The sequence below is a fragment of the Cryptomeria japonica genome, chromosome 11 (assembly GCF_030272615.1).
Source record: "Cryptomeria japonica chromosome 11, Sugi_1.0, whole genome shotgun sequence".
Taxonomy (NCBI): domain Eukaryota; kingdom Viridiplantae; phylum Streptophyta; class Pinopsida; order Cupressales; family Cupressaceae; genus Cryptomeria; species Cryptomeria japonica.
In genome coordinates, this window is record NC_081415.1 from 134,248,195 (window position 1) to 134,266,646 (window position 18,452).

The 18,452-nt window shown below is 39.8% G+C and overlaps 1 protein-coding gene across 1 annotated transcript in view; it reads left to right on the plus strand.

The window, feature by feature from the left end:
• The window catches only part of LOC131032676 (DNA damage-binding protein 1), a 236,564-nt gene that overhangs the window by 111,829 nt on the left and 106,283 nt on the right, over positions 1–18,452 (plus strand). The window contains exons 11-13 of the mRNA XM_057963716.2: positions 1,674–1,782; positions 4,875–5,075; positions 5,166–5,381. Of these exons, the coding sequence (XP_057819699.2) occupies positions 1,674–1,782; positions 4,875–5,075; positions 5,166–5,381 (526 nt within the window). The remainder of the gene's footprint in view (positions 1–1,673; positions 1,783–4,874; positions 5,076–5,165; positions 5,382–18,452) is intronic.

The following is an 18,452-nucleotide window of genomic DNA, read 5'->3' on the forward strand; positions in this document are numbered from 1 at the left end:
TACCAAAGATGAAGTTTGAAATGCAGACCTTAGGCAATTTTAGGCTTAAGACCAAAATTGGATAACACCATGACTGATAACACACTTGGAAAAAGCACAAATAAAATATTTAACTGCATGACTAACAACATTTTTATACAGGCGTCAGAGCTTTCTTGGATTGATTCTAAATTATGGAATTTTCTTATGAATTTCGATTTGCATGTTAGAATTTTGGCAACATTGTTTCAGGGATAAAATATTTTTTAAACAATAATTGATAGAAATTTAGTTCTCAAATTTTAGACTGATCTCCTAGCTTTTGCAATTACCTTAGTGAATTTATGAGCAGCCCTACACTCTAATGGCAAGCAATTGTTTCTGTCAGAGGACCCTGCAAACCCTAGTGCAGCCAAGCTGAGCAGTTCTCTCTGTCAACAGACCTTGTCAAATCCTAGTGGGCCTGACCTCCCCCCTTTTCTGTTACAATACCCTGGCTTCCGACCTGCAACTCTGATTTCTTCAAACTTCCGCCTTCTGCAGATTTATCTAAGAATTTTTGCAGTGGTCTGATCTGCATAAATTTCTGCTGTTAACTTTTGCGAATTTTCTTGTGCAAACTGTTGTGATTTTTTACAACTTCTGCATCTTAAGGGTGATTGTGGAAAACTCCACACATTGTAATGAGAAGATGGAGGAAATAGACACACAACAAATTAGTGCGTACACCTCGACATTGGTTGTAACTTATTTATGCTAGTAGACTTAACTTACATCTACGTAATGAAACATCAAAAACACTTTATGTAATTTATTAATACTTTGTCTAATAATTATTTCCATGTTTCATTCCTCACACACTGGAGCCAACTCATTTATTAGAATGAACCACCTGTAGCGGCTAGGCCCTAATTATTTCTACATGTCTCCCTGGGGAAAGTAGTTGTAACCTTTGGATTTCGTCAGCAGAGGGAGAGTGAAGGTATTGTCCAGATTATGTTCAGATAGCAAGCACAAATGTGACCCTCACTCTCGTGAGTGACCTGAACTGGATCTCAGCCCATAACTCAGTTATCACTGCCTCAGTTAGCAGGTTCTACAGGTTTGTGACTTCCCACTCCAGATATGCTATCTCTCTAGACACACGGTGTGGAAGCCGTTTGAAGATGCACTTGCTTTTCACAGGCACAGCTAATTTTTGATTGAAATGCCCAATGGATGATCTTATTTGTCTTGTGCAAGTATTGCGAATATCATCCTCACCTAAAATCAATTTCACCGTGGCCATAGTCCCTTCTCAAAATTAAAAGATCTGTTAGAGAAGACAGGCAAGTTCTGGGTCCCTCACGTATTGTTCTTCCTTTTATTGAATCTTCTTGGCTAGAATTTAGTTGATATTTTATCTGATATGCTATGTGTACTACTGATCTGCTAAGTTTATTAAATAATTATATTTTTATGTGTAATTTATTTTTAGCTATAAGTGTTTATTTGTTGGATGTATATTTCTGTTTCAGAAATGATTATTTTGTTCAGATGATTTAAGAGTGCAAATAATTGTTGCATGTAGAGTTCTCTACTTTTATTCAATTTAAGAGTTATGTATTTGTTTCTATGCAAATGTTATAATAAATGTGATCCCTGTGCAAGTCTCTGTTTATCTTTTTATTCATGTAACATTTTTTCTTTTTCAGGGTTACTGGTCTTAAAGTAGAAGTTTTGGGGGAAACTTCAGCTGCTTCAACAATTTCATATTTAGACAATGGATATGTGTATGTGGGATCTAGCTATGGAGATTCTCAGGTAATTTTGTTCTTCGTTTTCTCTCAGTTTAATATAAATTTGGAAAGCAACTCCAACTATGATAAGTATGGATCTTGCTATACCGGTAAGTTTATTTTATATTGACTTGTGGTGAAGTCACTGGATAATGTCATAGTACCTTGATCTTTAGCCATGTAGTTACCTTTGTTACTCATCTAGGCCTCCGATGTAATATCCCTTGGCTAATCTGACCCTGTTTTGCTTATATGAACACCAAGGAATATTGTCAAACATTTGGCATACAACGTTTGAAGCCGCTGTAGTGAATTCTTTATTTGTCTTCTTTGGGTTTGTAGGCTGCAAATGAAGTTATGGAAAGCTTCTAACAATGCAAAGTTGTTATAGAAATGATATACTAGCTGTTTTAGACCTTTCCACACATATGTAATGACTGAAATTAACTAGTACAGTTAGTTGACATTAAGACAAACACTTGTCATGCATCCGAAAGTACACCTACAGCCATTAGGCATTTAAGCAAACAATTGGCATGAAAGCTAAATGGCTGATCAATGTTGAATGTGGAATATGCAAATTATATCTCCATTAAACATATGCAACCTCCAAATATTTCATGATATAATCATAATAGAAAATGATGCAATGAAGTAATGATTTTCTAATACAATGACCATAGATAGAAAACCTGGTATTTCAATGGCTGCCTTGATATATTGGTTTGATTCTCCTCATATGCAAATCCCTTGTCACATATATATAGCTGTTCAACCTCTCTAAATCCCCTTCTATAGAACTCCAACTACTGTAGCGCACTGTTCATGCGCACTGTTCACGGCACTGTAGCGCACTATTCACGGCACTGTTCACGCGCACTGTTCACGGCACTGTAGCGCACTGTTCACGCGCACTGTTCATGCGCACTGTAGCAGCAAGAACAAACTTGCAATCTGCTCTTAAAACCTTGAATAATTTGTTGCCAAATAAGGATGATTCACAACCAACTATAAATATTCTTCAACAATAAACTTCAAACCCTTGTAGAAAACTTCACCAATTTGCACAAATGAAAGAACTGAAGTATTCTTTCCCACAACTGCAATAATTCAGATGTTATTTCACACCTTCAAAATTGCTATCAATAGGAAGTTTTCGTTTCCTATGATCAAAGAAGAAAATTGCGAAAGCCCTAGGCTCCACAATAAAAATCAATCAAAATACTATTCATCAACTGGATGCCGAGAATGAACTCCTGCCTTTCCTTTTATTCTTTCCTTAAGAGAGCTCAAACACCTTCCTGGCCAATGTGGGATAAAAGATTTATTCCCACATTAAATTATTCACTTAACGCACTTTATTATATTAAAGTGACTTTATTATTATAAAGTTACTTTAGAACTTTATAATAATATTAAAATATTAAATAAATCACTTAAGTCACTTAAACTTTAATATCTCTTGATGTACTTGTCTGATTGCTAAGCCGTCTGAGCCAGGAGTCGACTCTCCCTATTTTCCATGTGATTGGATGCCTGTCTAAAAATAGAAACCCTGAATAGTGACTTACTATAAATAGTAAGTATGTGGAACTGAGTCTAGAAATAGCTGCAAAGGCCCAATCAAGGTCGACACTGCCAATAAGCTCTGCTCAGGTGTCTTTCTATTAATAGGAACCCTGACTCTCCCAAAATAATAACTTACTATAAATAGTAAGTGTGCCAATCTGAGTCAAAAAAACCTGTGCAAAGGCCAAAACCTGAATCCAGCTGAAGAGTAATGTCTCTAATCACCAAGTAATTGCCACACGAGGCCTTCTATCAATAATTATTAGCCTACGAGGGTCAAATGATAGGCTAATTCTTACAAACTCTGATGCTCGCAAAATGGGGACATTACATCCGAGCTGTTTTATAGATGTCCCTTGTCTTAAGTTTTGTGCTTTTCCAACTATGATAAGTATGGATCTTGCTATACCGGTAAGTTTATTTTATATTGACTTGTGGTGAAGTCACTGGATAATGTCATAGTACCTTGATCTTTAGCCATGTAGTTACCTTTGTTACTCATCTAGGCCTCCGAGCTGTTTTATAGATGTCCCTTGTCTTAAGTTTTGTGCTTTCTGCTTGTTTCCTTTTATTTACAAATACATAAACATATTCAGTAGTAATTTTGTATGCTTGGTCTGTTTAATGTCATTAAAACTTGTCAATTTCCAAACCATATATTATGTGGTCTCATTTACTTGGTTAAAATCAAACTCATCATTCCTGTTTGGTTTATTGTTCTGCGACATATCTATGATTCAGTTTTTCTTAGTCCTCTTGTATCTATAATTCAATTTTATCTTAGTCCTGTACCAAATCTTGGCGCACTCTAGTTGGCTTCTCATGTATTTTCCTCCATGCATTCATGTCAATGTTGTAACCCATATAAATAAATAGCATTATTTGCATATACATTGATTCTTTTTAGAGATTCAATACCTTGATGTGTGAGATCCATGTAAACTAGAATGGGTTGCAACGGAATCTTTTTTATTTTAGTAATTTATATTTATTTTGTTTCTTGAGTTTCCTCAAGACTTGATCCATGGAGGAACTTTTAGTCAAAAATAATTTCCTTTATTTGATGAAAGCATTCTTGCATTAATATTTTCAACTTAACCACTAGTATAAGATGAGGTACTTCTTCTTTAATCTTGTCTACTATATGTAATGATATTGAGCACAATCATAATCTACTGTATCAAATTTTAAATTAGTTATGAAATATCATCCTTGTAATTCTCTGAAATTTTGAATAGTTGGGCTATTAAATTTAGATCTCATTTCATTCAAATGCAATTAATTTTTTATTTTATTTATTTTTTAAGTCTAACTATTTTATGCATTTGGCGATTGAATATATTTCTTGTTACAATCTAGTTCAAATCTTGTGAACTTTATTTTGTAGATGAATATTTCTATGGTATCAATGACTGTTTCTGTCTTGTTTCCATAGATAATCCTCCTCTGTAGGAGTTTATTTTATGAATGCTTTTCCCAAAGTGAATCAATTTCTGATTTTTTTCTGAATTTCTGATTGTATCTATATGCTTGTCTCTATGTTTGCAGCTTATAAAACTCAATCTGCAGCCTGATCAAAATGGTTCATATGTATCTGTCTTGCAAAGTTTCGTAAACCTTGGTCCCATAGTAGACTTCTGTGTTGTTGACCTTGAGAGACAAGGGCAGGGGCAAGTAGTTACATGTTCTGGAGCATTCAAGGATGGTTCACTCCGCATAGTTCGCAATGGCATTGGTATCAATGAGCAGGTTATACAACAGGCTTACAACTGGTTTTGCATGGTCTCATGTTCTCATCTACAATCATGGTGATGCTGGTGGTTTTTACTTGCTTTGCAGGCATCTGCAGAGCTTCCAGGCATAAAAGGAATTTGGTCATTACGATCTTCAACTGCTGATATATATGACACTTTTTTGGTTGTTAGCTTTGTTCGTGAGACTCGTATACTTGCAATGAATTCAGAAGATGAACTAGAAGAAACAGAAATAGAAGGGTTTGCCTCGGATGCTCAGTCATTGTTTTGTCATGATGCTATACACGACCAGCTTGTTCAGGTAGTATCACTGAAAAATAGGTTGAGTTGATTTCAGTTACGTATTTATTGGCCAAGATAGATTTGAGTAAAATTTTGTTTAACATGATTGGCAAGCTTTTGTTGAAAGGGTTTGTTTACTTGCAGAAGAATTTGGTAGTTAAGTACCTGTGCTTATACAAGGCAGTGTATAAGTACGGAGCTTTTATTCAGTGGCAAGTAGTTGATGTCTGGTATTTTTTAGGTAAAGGATGGCGTGATGTTAACTGGAGCTCAATGCTTCAGAGTAGCGAGAGAGAAGATGAGAAGTATAAAAAAGAGGTCTTCAGACTAATATGATGCTTATCAAGTATTATCTTTATAGCAGGATTATCATTTAATCAGCATAAACTGCTTTCAATTTGTTGTGGCCCAAGTATAAATGATTTGAGAGACTTTCTCCCCACATAGGAGAGTTGAGTCAACATCTTAACAGTGTGTAAATTGATATTGGTTCAGATGTATTTTTGTCATTCTGTAATTTTTCTTTGATAGTTTCAAGTGTGGGAGGTATGAGCTGAAATCCCTCCCCTTCCAATAGACTTATCTACATTGAATAAACAAGGTAAAAGAAAGTATAACTCTGAGAATCAATGTTTGCAACTCAAAACATTAGATAGATATAGGTGTTTTAATTTTATATTTAGCAATGTCTGATCTGTTATGAGGGCTGAAGGATGGATAATGTATCTAGTTTCATTGAAATCCATGGATATGTTACATCTTAGGGCATCTATGTTATAGAATCTTGAATCAAGCACTGTAAGTTTTTTTTACGTAAGTTTGGGTGTTATAAAAATCAGGGACAAAATGAAAAGGATGCCTTTTATAAGGGGAAGAGCCATTTCTAATAAACAGAGATTTTGAGAATATCACAATTTAACCAAGATTTTTTGTGTATTGGCAAGCATTCTTGAGGTTTGAAGAAAAGTGGAAATCTGATCTAAATTGGATTGCCAACCAGACCAAGCCGAAATTTCTGATGTCAAATTGTGATTTCTTTATGATTTGTGCTACTATGGGTGTATTCATAGGACATAGAGGGTGGTTGAAAACTTGAATTGACCGAGAGGCAGAGTTAACACCTTCCATGCAAAGAGACAAGAATGAAATTTGATTTTCTTGAATCACTGTTATTTTGTCTGGAATGGAAGAAGTTTATCAGTGGCCAAATCCTTTAACTGTGCATTGATCCATCAAAGAAAAGTTCAACAATGGTTGAACCTATAAGATAATGGCTGTGGCCAACTGTGTTGACGGGAATAATCATTATGTTATGTTGGTATATTATGTTTATGTTGTCGTCGGTAATAATGAGTTACGGCGGTCAGTTAGTTAGCCGACGGGTAGGTAGTTGGAGTCGCGACGGTTGTGTCGTACCCCTTCGGGTATTATATATTGTGTACCTTTTCGTCGAACTGGAATCATGTGAGTCGTGTCAGATGTAATGTTATAAGCACTTATTGTACATGGACTGTGGAATTAATACAGAGGCTGGTTATTTAATATATTTCCATTATGTTCTGTGCATTTACTTTCTGCATTTAACCGTTTACCCGAGAGGGCAAACATTTGGCGCCGTTGCCGAAATTATTTCGGGAGGGATGGGAATATACTACATGGCACAGGGATAATGGGACAACCATTGCTCGAGGGGACGAGCAGTAACCTTGACGAGGATCACCAAGAACTGTTCGAAGGAGAACGAGCACTCACAAAAGATTTCTCTTGCATCCTTCAAGCGGCCATCGAAACACACGTACGGAGGGAAGCCACCATTGAGGCTGTTCCAGAGGATGCTGTGTGGAGCGCGCTTGGTGTAAGCCCGACGGTGAATCGGTTAATGAGCAGTTTGCCTAACCTTCTGGCTCAAGCATTTTTGGCTCTTCAAAACCGCAGAGAAGACATCTACTGTGAGAACCGACGACAACAAATCTTACGAGAATTTCACGAGCGCCAGGATGACGGACGTAGGGAAGACCGACGAAGGACAAATAATCCTTAAATTGTGAAGGGAGAGAAATAAAGAACACTGTTAGAAGCAGAAGAATTATGTTGATTGTATACAAAAGAATGAATTAATAAAGACGTGTGGTGTTTTGGTTTATGTGTTGTGAAACATGAAATTGTACCACAATTAATGCCCAATTTATTGAATAAAGACAGAAATAAGAAATTAGAAACCGACGAGTGGGAGGTTGCGCAGAAGGCTTTGATTCTGGAACAACGTGTAGAACGTAGACGGAGGCTGAGGCAACTTGCCGAAGGACGACCTGCCGAAGGGTTGCTCGAAGGGAACCAAGGAGGTGTCACGGAAGGTGCAGAAGCCGAGGGGAATTTCTACGCGTCGCCAGACTACTGTAGAGCAAGAAGCCTCGAAGAGTTTCTGGAGGAAACTAGGTTATGGAGAGAACTAGTTGAAGAGACCCGAGATCGGTTCAAAAACTTATCTCTCACGCCACAAAGGGAGGATCACCGAAGGGAGCCGGGCACGGGTGACGGCGAAGGGAGCTAACCGCATGGTAGTCGCTCTCACGCCACAAAGGGAGGATCACCGAAGGGAGCCGGGCACGGGTGACGGCGAAGGGGAAGCTAACCGCATGGTAGGTACAAGGCAGAACATCGTACCTTTGGTCACCACCACAAGAGACATCAGCGGCATCGGAGGGAGCAGCGCCGGAGGGCAGACACGGCCACAACCACCTCCAAGTGGACGACTTCCATCAATGGCGGCCAAACAGAAGTTGCCCAAATTCAACGAGGATAGCAAAGATGATCCCGCACGGCATTGCCGTACCTGCGAAACCATCTGGACAGCCAACGGGGTGACTGACCAGGATGAATGGATGAAGCAGTTCCCCGCCACACTGAGAGGAGTGGCTATTGACTGGTATTCAGACTTGGATAAAACTGGGGTAACTACGTGGGATGAATTGAAGAAAGCATTCGAGAAGGAATTTCGGCTTCTTCTAGATGATAATGAGATAGTCTCGGAAATCTATGGAACAAAGCAAGGAAAGAAGGAGACCGTACGGGCATATGGCCGCCGGCTAAAGGAATTAGTCGGAAAGATGGAAAGCCAATCGGCTGATGGCTTAAAGAAGCGGTGGTTTGTCGAGGGTCTGAACCCTAAGCTACGACGAAAGATGAAAATTGTGCCTCCGACATCCTACGATGATGCATACAACCGGGCCATGGACTTGGAAAGTGAAAATAAGACGGCCAAAAAGAAGAAGAATAGATCTTCGTCATCCTCTGAAGATGATACGTCGGAAGAAGAGAGTAGCAGTGATGAGAAGCCGAAGAAGAAAGTCACGACCCTTCAGAAGGATATGGAACGGATGTTAAAAGAGTTTAAGACAATGAAGGGGACCACAAGCAAGGATGATGAACTGTGGTGCACGGATTGTAAGGAGAGCGGCCACACAAAGGGTGTCTGCCCCAAGAAGGCATTCTGTGACATCTGCCAGATCATGGGACATTCTACGAAGGAATGCCCATACAATCTGAAGGCACGTAACCAGCAAGTGCTCTTTGCACATGAGCAGCCCTCCACATCGGATTCAAACAATAATGCATCTTCCGGAGGCTACCGAGGAAACCAACGAGGCGGACGGGGGAATAATAATAATTCCACCAGAAACAGGGTCCAATACGACGCGAAGGGACGCTCGATGATTCAATGTAGGGCTTGCAATCAATGGGGTCATTACGCACGAGAGTGTAATAACAATGACACCGCTCAAAAGCTATGTCGGTGGTGTGGCCCAGGTGACCATGAAGATGCCGAATGTCCGAAGTCTGGCGTAGGGGCCAATCTGATTGATATCGAAGGCAACACACGGGGTAAAGAAGCCATCCTTGCTCTTACCCGAGGGCAGGCAAAGGAAGCCCGATACCCCCATCCCCGCACGGAGAAGCAGAGAATGACGGAGGCAAGGGAGGAAATAGAAAGGGCCATGAAAGCCCAACGGGGAGAGACACACGAGTCATTGGGACCCTACTGCACAGACGCGGAGAGGAACATTGTACGACAAATGCTCCAAATGGAGGTACCTGTGAAACTGGAAGACCTCCTACACACCATACCGCAATTGGGGACAGTGTTGTTGGGCACAAAGGCTGATAAACCCAAACCGAGAGACATGGACGCTCCCATACTAGGAAGCTCGGCAACAAATCCAGTTGTACTTACCGTCAACAATGGCCGACACCCAGCCGTGGTGGAGATGGGTATCCTCGGCACCATCCTGACGGATACTATAGTAGACGGTGGTTCCGGAGTAAATGTCCTTCCGGAGAACACATGGAAAAAGCTAGGAAAGCCCACTCTGTGGCCACCTACGTTTAATCTGCTAGGTGCAGACCAGCACGGGATTAAACCCCTCGGCATGTTGATGGCACAGCAAGTCACTGTGTGTGCACAACCTTTTGTACTCGACTTCGTGGTCATTCCATTGAAACAGAAAGGGTATGACGCCATACTTGGAAGAGGATGGTTGGTGGCAGCGAAAGCAAACCACAACTGGAAACGAAATACACTCTCGATGGAGAGCGGAGGCAAGAAATTCACTATTGATCTCCGGACGCAGTTGGTGCACGAGGAACTTGCCTCTTCCTCGGGATCTGAATCCGAGAGGGAAAATGACCCACGAGACGAAGGGAGAGAGGGGATGGACCCAGATGCCGAAGGCATATTAAAAATCGGAGGTTGCTGTTTGGAGGATGACACAGATTCACTAAATGGATTGTTCCATTGGCAGCAGGAGGACTATGAGATGTTCTCACCCTCCTGTAACGTATTAAGCGTTGAAGGAGAGGAGCCAGATCAATATCCTCCAGAATACAGAGAATATTGGAAGGGAGACGCCCCAAACCCTGGCGACGTAAATAATCCAAAGAGTGTCGGCAACGATTGGAACCCTGTGTGGAAGGCCGTAGCCTTCAAAATCTTTATTATCCTTCTTCTTCTTATGTACGGGAAGGAGACCGTGGTCCCTATAGAATTTGTGGTTCCAGGTCTTCGGATGGCCATGGAAAATAAACTTGCCACCAATAGGTTTAAATTGAAACCCTATCACGCGAAGCGCGCAGGGGACCCGAGAGGCCGGACGGACACCCGAGAGCTCGAAGGGGGACCCAAGAGGATGGAAGGGGACCTAAGAGGCCGGGCAAGCGACTTGAGAGGCACAGGACAAAAGCAGGAGACTTTTGGGCGAGAAAAACCGAGAAGGATGAAGGGCGATCCCAGAGACAGGGGACCCGAGCCGAAGACTCTCTAGACAATTTAAAAAAAAATAAAATAAAAAAATCAAAAAAAAAATCGCACGGTCGTACGACAGCGACCGTACGGTCAAAAAAAAAGAAAAAAAAAAAGAAAAGAAAGGGAAAATGGCCACCGTACGATGGGACCAAGGTGACACCACCGTGCGGTGGACGGGACACCACCGGTGGCACCACCGTGCGGTGGAACCACCGACGGTGACACCACCGTGCGGTGGGAGCCACCGAAGGTTGTTGCCGAGACATGAACCCACCACCGCACACCGCACAGCTCGACCACCGCACAACACCGAACACCGCCGCACAGCAAGGGATAAAGGAGGAGGAAGACGCACCGCATGGCCCGACCACGCACCGCACGACCCGATCAACATGCACAGCAAGGGTTACGCACACCAACGCGCAACAACCGCAAAAGGGAAAAGAAAAAACCAAAAAAAAAGAGAGACCAAGCCCGCACAATCCACACAGCCACGTAAGGGCAAAACGACCGCCACAGGTAGACCAAGCAGCCGCACGATTGGAAGTGCCAGTGCTGTTGTTGACCGTACAGGGAGGTTGTATGGCCGGAGTGCCATCGGGGACATTACAGTGCCTAAAAAAAAAAAAAAAAAAAGAAGAACGACAACGGATTGAAAAATGATTCGATGACATCTGGAGCCTGGACACTGAAAATATTGGAGTGTAGAAGAAGGGTTTTGACATCATAAAATATCACAGAAATGATGCGCGCCATGGACTTTCGCGGGGTTTTGAAGGTTGTAAATTGGTGTTGGCGGCGGGAGTGCACCTCGGGCGCTGCCCCTCGACCCTGCTGGGGCGCTGCCCCAGACCCCGCGAGGGGCGCTGCCCCTCGACCCCGCTGGGGGCGTTGCCCCCAGACCCCCAGTTTATTTTTGAGCTACAGAATACCACGGGAAGTGTTGTGCTTGTCCGTACTGTGAGAAAGAAGCCTGCAGCTAAGCATTGGCGGGGAAGAAATAAGCCGTAGAGGGAGATGGATTTGGAGGTTGCGAACAAACAGAGTTTGAGGGAAGGCATTGTAGGTCCGCGCAGTCGTACGACAATAGGGAGTTATTCAGTTCAGTTTTTAGCCTTTGGGGAGTATGATGGAGGATTTGAGGTGTCTCCTAGCATTTGTGCCAACGGATTGTGGCCACCTCCAGGCATGACTGGTACGCTTTGAGGAACTCGGAGTATGTCTCGGCTGGACGTGAGGTTGCCTTGGTGGATGCATAGAGGGCTCGGGAGGAGCTGACCACCAGGTTGGAGGCAATAGTCGCGTGAGACTTAGTTTAGCGTACCCAGGAGTTGGATGCCAGGAGAGCAGCACGGGTGGCTATCGAGGACAAATTGGCTAGGGAGATAGTATCAATTGAGTAGCAGTTGGTGGAAGCTGAGATTGAAAAACGTGTCATTGATATCTAGTCCTACAACTTGCAAAGATCATAGCTTTTTCGTAGGGACCTGTTGTGACCTTTTCACACATCGCTCCATTGCAAATGGGGACCCCTTCGTTTTTGATTTCCTTAGTTGTGTTGTTGTAGGTGTTTTGCTTAGGTTTGGCAATAATTTTAGTCTCCTGCCTTAGAATGAGAAGGATTTCGTTTTGTAAGTCCATAAGTGGGTCTAGGAATCAAATATTGAAGAGAAACTTGTGTGGTAGAGAACAATATCACGAATCTCTGATTTGGAGAAGTTATGACAAAACTTGTAATTTGATGTAGATGAATGGAATTTCAAGAGAAAATGCATGCATAAGGTTAAAATCGGCCTAACAATGCAAGGTTAGGGATTGAATTTCATTTGAAAATGCATGCACAAGTGGAAAATCCGATTAAAAATACATAGACAAAGCTAACTTCCACAAGGAATTGCAAGGATAAGGTTTCCTTTGAAAAATACATGTGCATCCTAAATCTCTGCCATGCATTTTGAGAATCTTATGTATGACAACGATACCCTCAATTCCCGCCCAAAAATACATGCAGGCACAACTAGGTTTTCTGCCCTTGAATTCATGCATAACTAGGATATCCGCCCTTGAATGCATGCACAACTAAGATTTATGCCATACAATGCATGCATAAGTGGTAAAGCCCCGCTCAACAATACATGAACACATGAGAAATCTGCATGGGAATGCAGAAGCAAGTCAGATTTCCTCCAAGAGTTAATCAGCACTCATCTTGCATTAATAGCCCTTCAAATCAAATGTGCAATCAAGGTAGAGGGCCGACTTCACAAGGACAAGGGGTTTGCAATTTCAAAAACATGAATTTAAATCTGGCCGATTTGACAGAAAGACAAGACAATTGAAAAACAAACAAAATCTTATCTAGGTCAGTCTTCATTAAGGGGTTGTAATTCCTAATATGAGGCGCATATATATGTTGGATCAAAATATTCATTTCCACATCAATTCAAAACAAATCCAAGTAAATTAAGAGCAGATCAAGTGTGAACTTTCCAGCAGAACAAGTGCAAATTTCCCAGCAGATTGAAGGCAATTTTAATCAAGGGAAATCAGGTTTCAAGGTGAATTTCAAGAGCCAAGACCAGATTGAGAGCAAAATCAGACCTAAGGGTGCGAATTTGTGAAGAGGAAGGCAATTTCTATTCTGATTTGAGTGAATACCTAGGCATTTTCCAGACCTGCATCAGCATCACAAGAGATCTCTAAGTCAATTTCGAGGTTGCTGGAAGTGAAATCAGAACTTATTAGGATTCAGTTTTTTGAGAATTTTGAGCACAAGGTAAGAAACAAAAGTTTTTGACAAGGATGTTGAAGGATTTTGTCTCCTTCGAGACTGAAGATTACGAATCATTTTATGAAAATCTGAATATGTTTAACAATATTCCATTGAAGAATGATTTTTTATGCAATGTCTTTTAAAGGCTCTTCAATGTGATTTAGGAGTGCAATGTGTTGAACGATCATTTTCTTATCATTAATGTCTCGCTCTTCACTCAAGCATTTTTTGAAATTAACCTAGGGATCTATTCATAGTTGTAATACAAGGTTCTTTCTTCCAGGATTAGATGTTGGGTGCTAGGACTAGAGAGATGTCAAGACAATTCAAATCAAGAATGATGCCAAGGGAGTGCTTTTGGAGTCGAGGATCATCTCACAATGGAAGAAGGTTGGAGATACCAACTTAGGGCACATAAACATGGAGAAGTTCAAAGGGCGAATGTACAGGCACAATCTGTTGAAGATGATATGGAATTGATTTGCGTAAGCCGCTGGTTTCCCTCCTGCAATACAGTGTAGTGAGTTGATAGTGGAGTGTGCTAAGCATTATGATCCCAAGGAAAGACAAGTGCTAGCTCTTGATGGCAAAGTCATAGCTTATCTTACAGAGGAGGCTGTTTTAGAGGAGTTTGATGTTCCAGTTTATAATTCCACAATTTATAAGACAAAGGAGGAGGCTTTGAAGATGTATGAGGATGGCCTGATACGAGTGCAGAAATCATCAACAACACTTGGTTGTCCAAACCAAGAACTCATCATTCTAGGATGCCCAGGAGACTTTATAGATCAGATTTCAAAGAGGAATACAAAGATCTTGCCACACTATTGAATAGACTCATGTGAGACCCTCAAGCCTCTAATTTCGAGCCATGGATGTTCTATTATGTTGAAGAAATATTATTCGGAGTGAAGATGAGCAATTGGGCCAAGATAATCGGTGACAATCTAGATGACCAACTAAAGAAGTTGGAGCGTTCCTGATATTTTTATATGAGTTCATATATTGTCTACATGCTGGCAAGAAGCTATAGATATAAATGATTAACATACAGCGGACTGATTGGGAACAATGAAGGACAATTCAAAGTATTACCCTCAATTACACCTTCACAATATTGCTCATTTTAGAAGGGTGAATGATGCCTTCTCAATGTATATTGTAAGAATTTTACAAGGAGGCACCCATATGAGATTGTCACAAGAGGCCCAGGATTTGGTGAAAAATTAATGTTCGTGGTTCATTTAGTTACCTAAGTTCACTTACATCAGATTGCAGGGATTTACATCCCATCCTTATAAGCTTCCATGGTTCTCAACAGACAAGATGATATTGTTGGAGGTTACAAGGCAAATATCCATGTGTGACAAGATTATGAAAAACAAGCATAAATACATAGATAGTATAGATCTGATTGCTTGCACCGGACTTTTTTGCAACAAGGAAGGATTACTCACCTGACTTGGGAGGGTGAGGAAGGATAGGGATCGCAGCGAATGTGAGAAATCATCTCTATCTAGAATCAAGTGACCCGTAAAGCCGGCAAATTGAGAAATCATAAATAGCCAGTATCTCTCTATCATTTCGGTAACGAGAGAGATAATAAAGCCAAGGAGATAAGTACATAACTCTTTGGATTGAATTGGATCTATATACATAAAATATGTATCAACGAGGGAAATATCCATGTGTGACAAGATTATGAAAAACAAGCATAGGACTGGGGTAACCTTTCCAATCACTCTTGGAAATTCGATTGAAGTGTATCCTTCAATTCAAGCAGCTGAGAAATCTGAGGAGTTGCAACTCTACCCCCTCATAGCTTACCCATCAAGAATGAACTTTGATCCTTATGATAATATAGGGAGAGTAAATGGAAGAAAATACTGTTGGAACTGTTTGTCATTGATGTCAAGATGAGAGATTGAGATTATTGAATTGTCATTGATGTCAAACATAAGAGGCAATATTGTCATAAGGAGTATGCTGTAAGCATCATAATCCAAGTCGAAATGTATGTATACTTGAAGATGGTTTTTCAGATTACAAAAGAGAAAGCTCTTTACATTATCTTTACAAATAAGTATAATGCAATTGGAACCAAATGATAGCAGTGAAGTATATTGGAGAAATGTAAGACAATGTTATAATATGAAGGATTTCTGCTCACTAAATTGAGTTCCAATTTCATGAAACCAAGGACAGCAATAGCAAACCTGATGGTCATTGATCAGCAATTAGAGAAAACTTTGACAAGAGAAATTTACTATGGTTTCTAACCTTTTAATATGCAGTGATTGAAGTAGTAGAAAAGAGAAGACGATGGAAGACATTGACTATATCAAGAGAAGACTTAAGAAGCAATTGAAGTAGCAATTCGTCAGAAAAGAAAAGCTTTAATTTGTCTTATTCAAAAGACAAGGCATCACCCAATACAATAAAATATGCAGCGATTTGTTTGTGACTACTAAAAATAGACTGAAAAGACAAAAGCATAAGAGACAAAGCCAGACCTAAACTAAAAGACAAAAAGGAGACAGCAGATGAATAAGACAAAAATAATATTGACAGCGATTATAAGGCATATGATTATTAAAAGTATTAAGGTACTGTAGCAATTACACAAATCAATGACAGCAATGACTAGTAATAAGGCAATAAAAATATTTAAATAAGTCAGAGATTGCCAAAGGTGGCTGCCACATATAAGACAAATATGACCGCTGCATATAAGACAAATATGAGACAAATATGGTGCATATAAGACATTTGTCTTAGTTTTAGAATGGTGCGATTTTATCTTAGAAAAGTGTGATTTGTTTTAAAAGGACTACAGAAGCGATTAATATTAATATAACATAAGAAGGCGTATATCTGAGTTATATGTATCTTCCATCAAGTCGACTTCATAGAAATTAGTAATGAATATGATGAAACAGTGATTCAAATTATGGACAGCAAAACTGACAATGATTAGCAGTGAACTTCTGTAAGGAAAACATGACTATTCTTGAAGGAAGACTATGGGCAACGTGATAAATATTTGCAAAACAAAAAGATGAGATTTTAGTGCTTAATTAACAAACAATCATTATCTGTTTATTAAAGACAGATTTGTTAATAGTGAAATGGTGCGATGAAGAAAGAGATGCATTCAATTGTGTTTGAGGAAATGAAAGAGTTATGATTAAAGGACGTTAAAAGAAGAAAAGGTGTGATTCATATAATGACATTTTCTCCAAGGGTTACGATCTGTTTTGGAATAATGTAATTTGTTTATTAAACAAATAAAACATATCGAAAGGCATGTCTCTTAAAGAGAATATATTTCATATGCACCAGGAATTTCATGTGTAAAGGAAAGAATATTTGATGAAGAAGATATAAGTGGGTGTGGTGTGTACAAACACCATCAAGCAAATGCATCAAGAGCATACATGCATATATAAAAAGATCATTACAGATCTGAGAAGAGGAACATAAAGAGAATATTATTGCAGATCTGAAGAAGAGTTTGGAACAGATTTTGAGAAAGAAATTGTGATCACATTGTGGCAGATATGTGGTCTGATTTACATCAGATTTGAAGGTGGTGTAAGGAACGCCATTATTGCAAATCAGTGAAAAAGAAGATTGTTGCAGACTCAGCAGAATTGAAGAAGGAATTATTGCAGATTCTGAAGGAAGTTATTCTGGTTATGCATAATCAGACTACAAGAATTTTGCAGAAGACAATATATCAAACTTGTGGAAGAGATTTATAGTAAATTGATGATCCATCATTTGTTGAGTTAGCAACATTAGTAAGGTGGAATTTGAATGTGGGGTTGGTGCCTCTAGTGGGCAAGTGCTCTCGAATTAGAATGAGGGGTTGGAGCCTCTAGTTGGTTGATACCTACGAATTTGTAAAAGAAGTTTTCTATATAAAAGGAAGCTATTTTACCATGGTTGTCTCCCATATATATCTTGTGTTCAACACGTGATGCATAATAGTTAGATTCATGTTAATATTAATATGCAATGAATATGTTAATGAGATCAAGTTAGATGCTTATAATATGAAGTTGAAAAAGTATAAGTTTGTCGTTATACTGATTCACCACCCACCCTTCCCCCCCCTTCCCAAGTATAACTGTGTTCTCAACAAATACTGGCACAAATGCAATTTTGAAGATCGTTGGGCAAATGCAGTGGATGATTTTGAAATCAGAAGGAGAATGCATCCTGGACTGCCAGTATAGATGATTAGAATTTGCTAGCTATTTCTAGTGCTGGATCAAGTCGAAGATGATGAAAATTATGTCCAACGTTAGTTTGAAGAAGAAAAGATTAGACCTCTTCCTCCACTTAGTTGGTCAGAAGCTGAAATAGTAGACCTCAATGAGTTAATCAGCTAAGTTACCGGTACGTCCATTTTTCCTGCAGATTCCAGGTACGATTCGTTTTTGAATCTGAATCGTCCTGGAATCCTTGTGGAATCGAATAGGGTTCCTTCATTTAGCCCTGGAAACGCATCCAGTTTTCCAACCAAGAATCCTGACGAATTTGGAATGATGTGGCAATTTCGTCACGTTTTCGAGGGTTTTTTTTGTTTTGCTTTTAGTCTGAAAAACGGGTTTAATATAAACCTTAAGGCGAAAAGAAAAACAACAATTAATACGCGTGGTTCTCCTTGGCGGCGGAAAAGAATGCAGGAGAAGCACAAAGAAGCCACGAAGAAGAATGATGAACGCGGGAGAAGCCACGAACAAAGAGCGACGACCAAGCACAGCCCAACACGACCCAGGCAGAGCTCAACGCCGGTAGAGAGACAGGTTACGACAATGTAGGAGTTAATTTGTTTTGCTATAGTTTTACGATTTATATCTATTTTTTTATTTGTTTAAATTATTTTATTTATTTATTATAATAAGCTAAAAAATCTAGATTTTATCATTTATGGTTTAGGTTTATTTTTTTGGTTTAGGAAGTTACAATTTAATTTTAATTTTTGAAATATAATTTTATTATTTTTATTT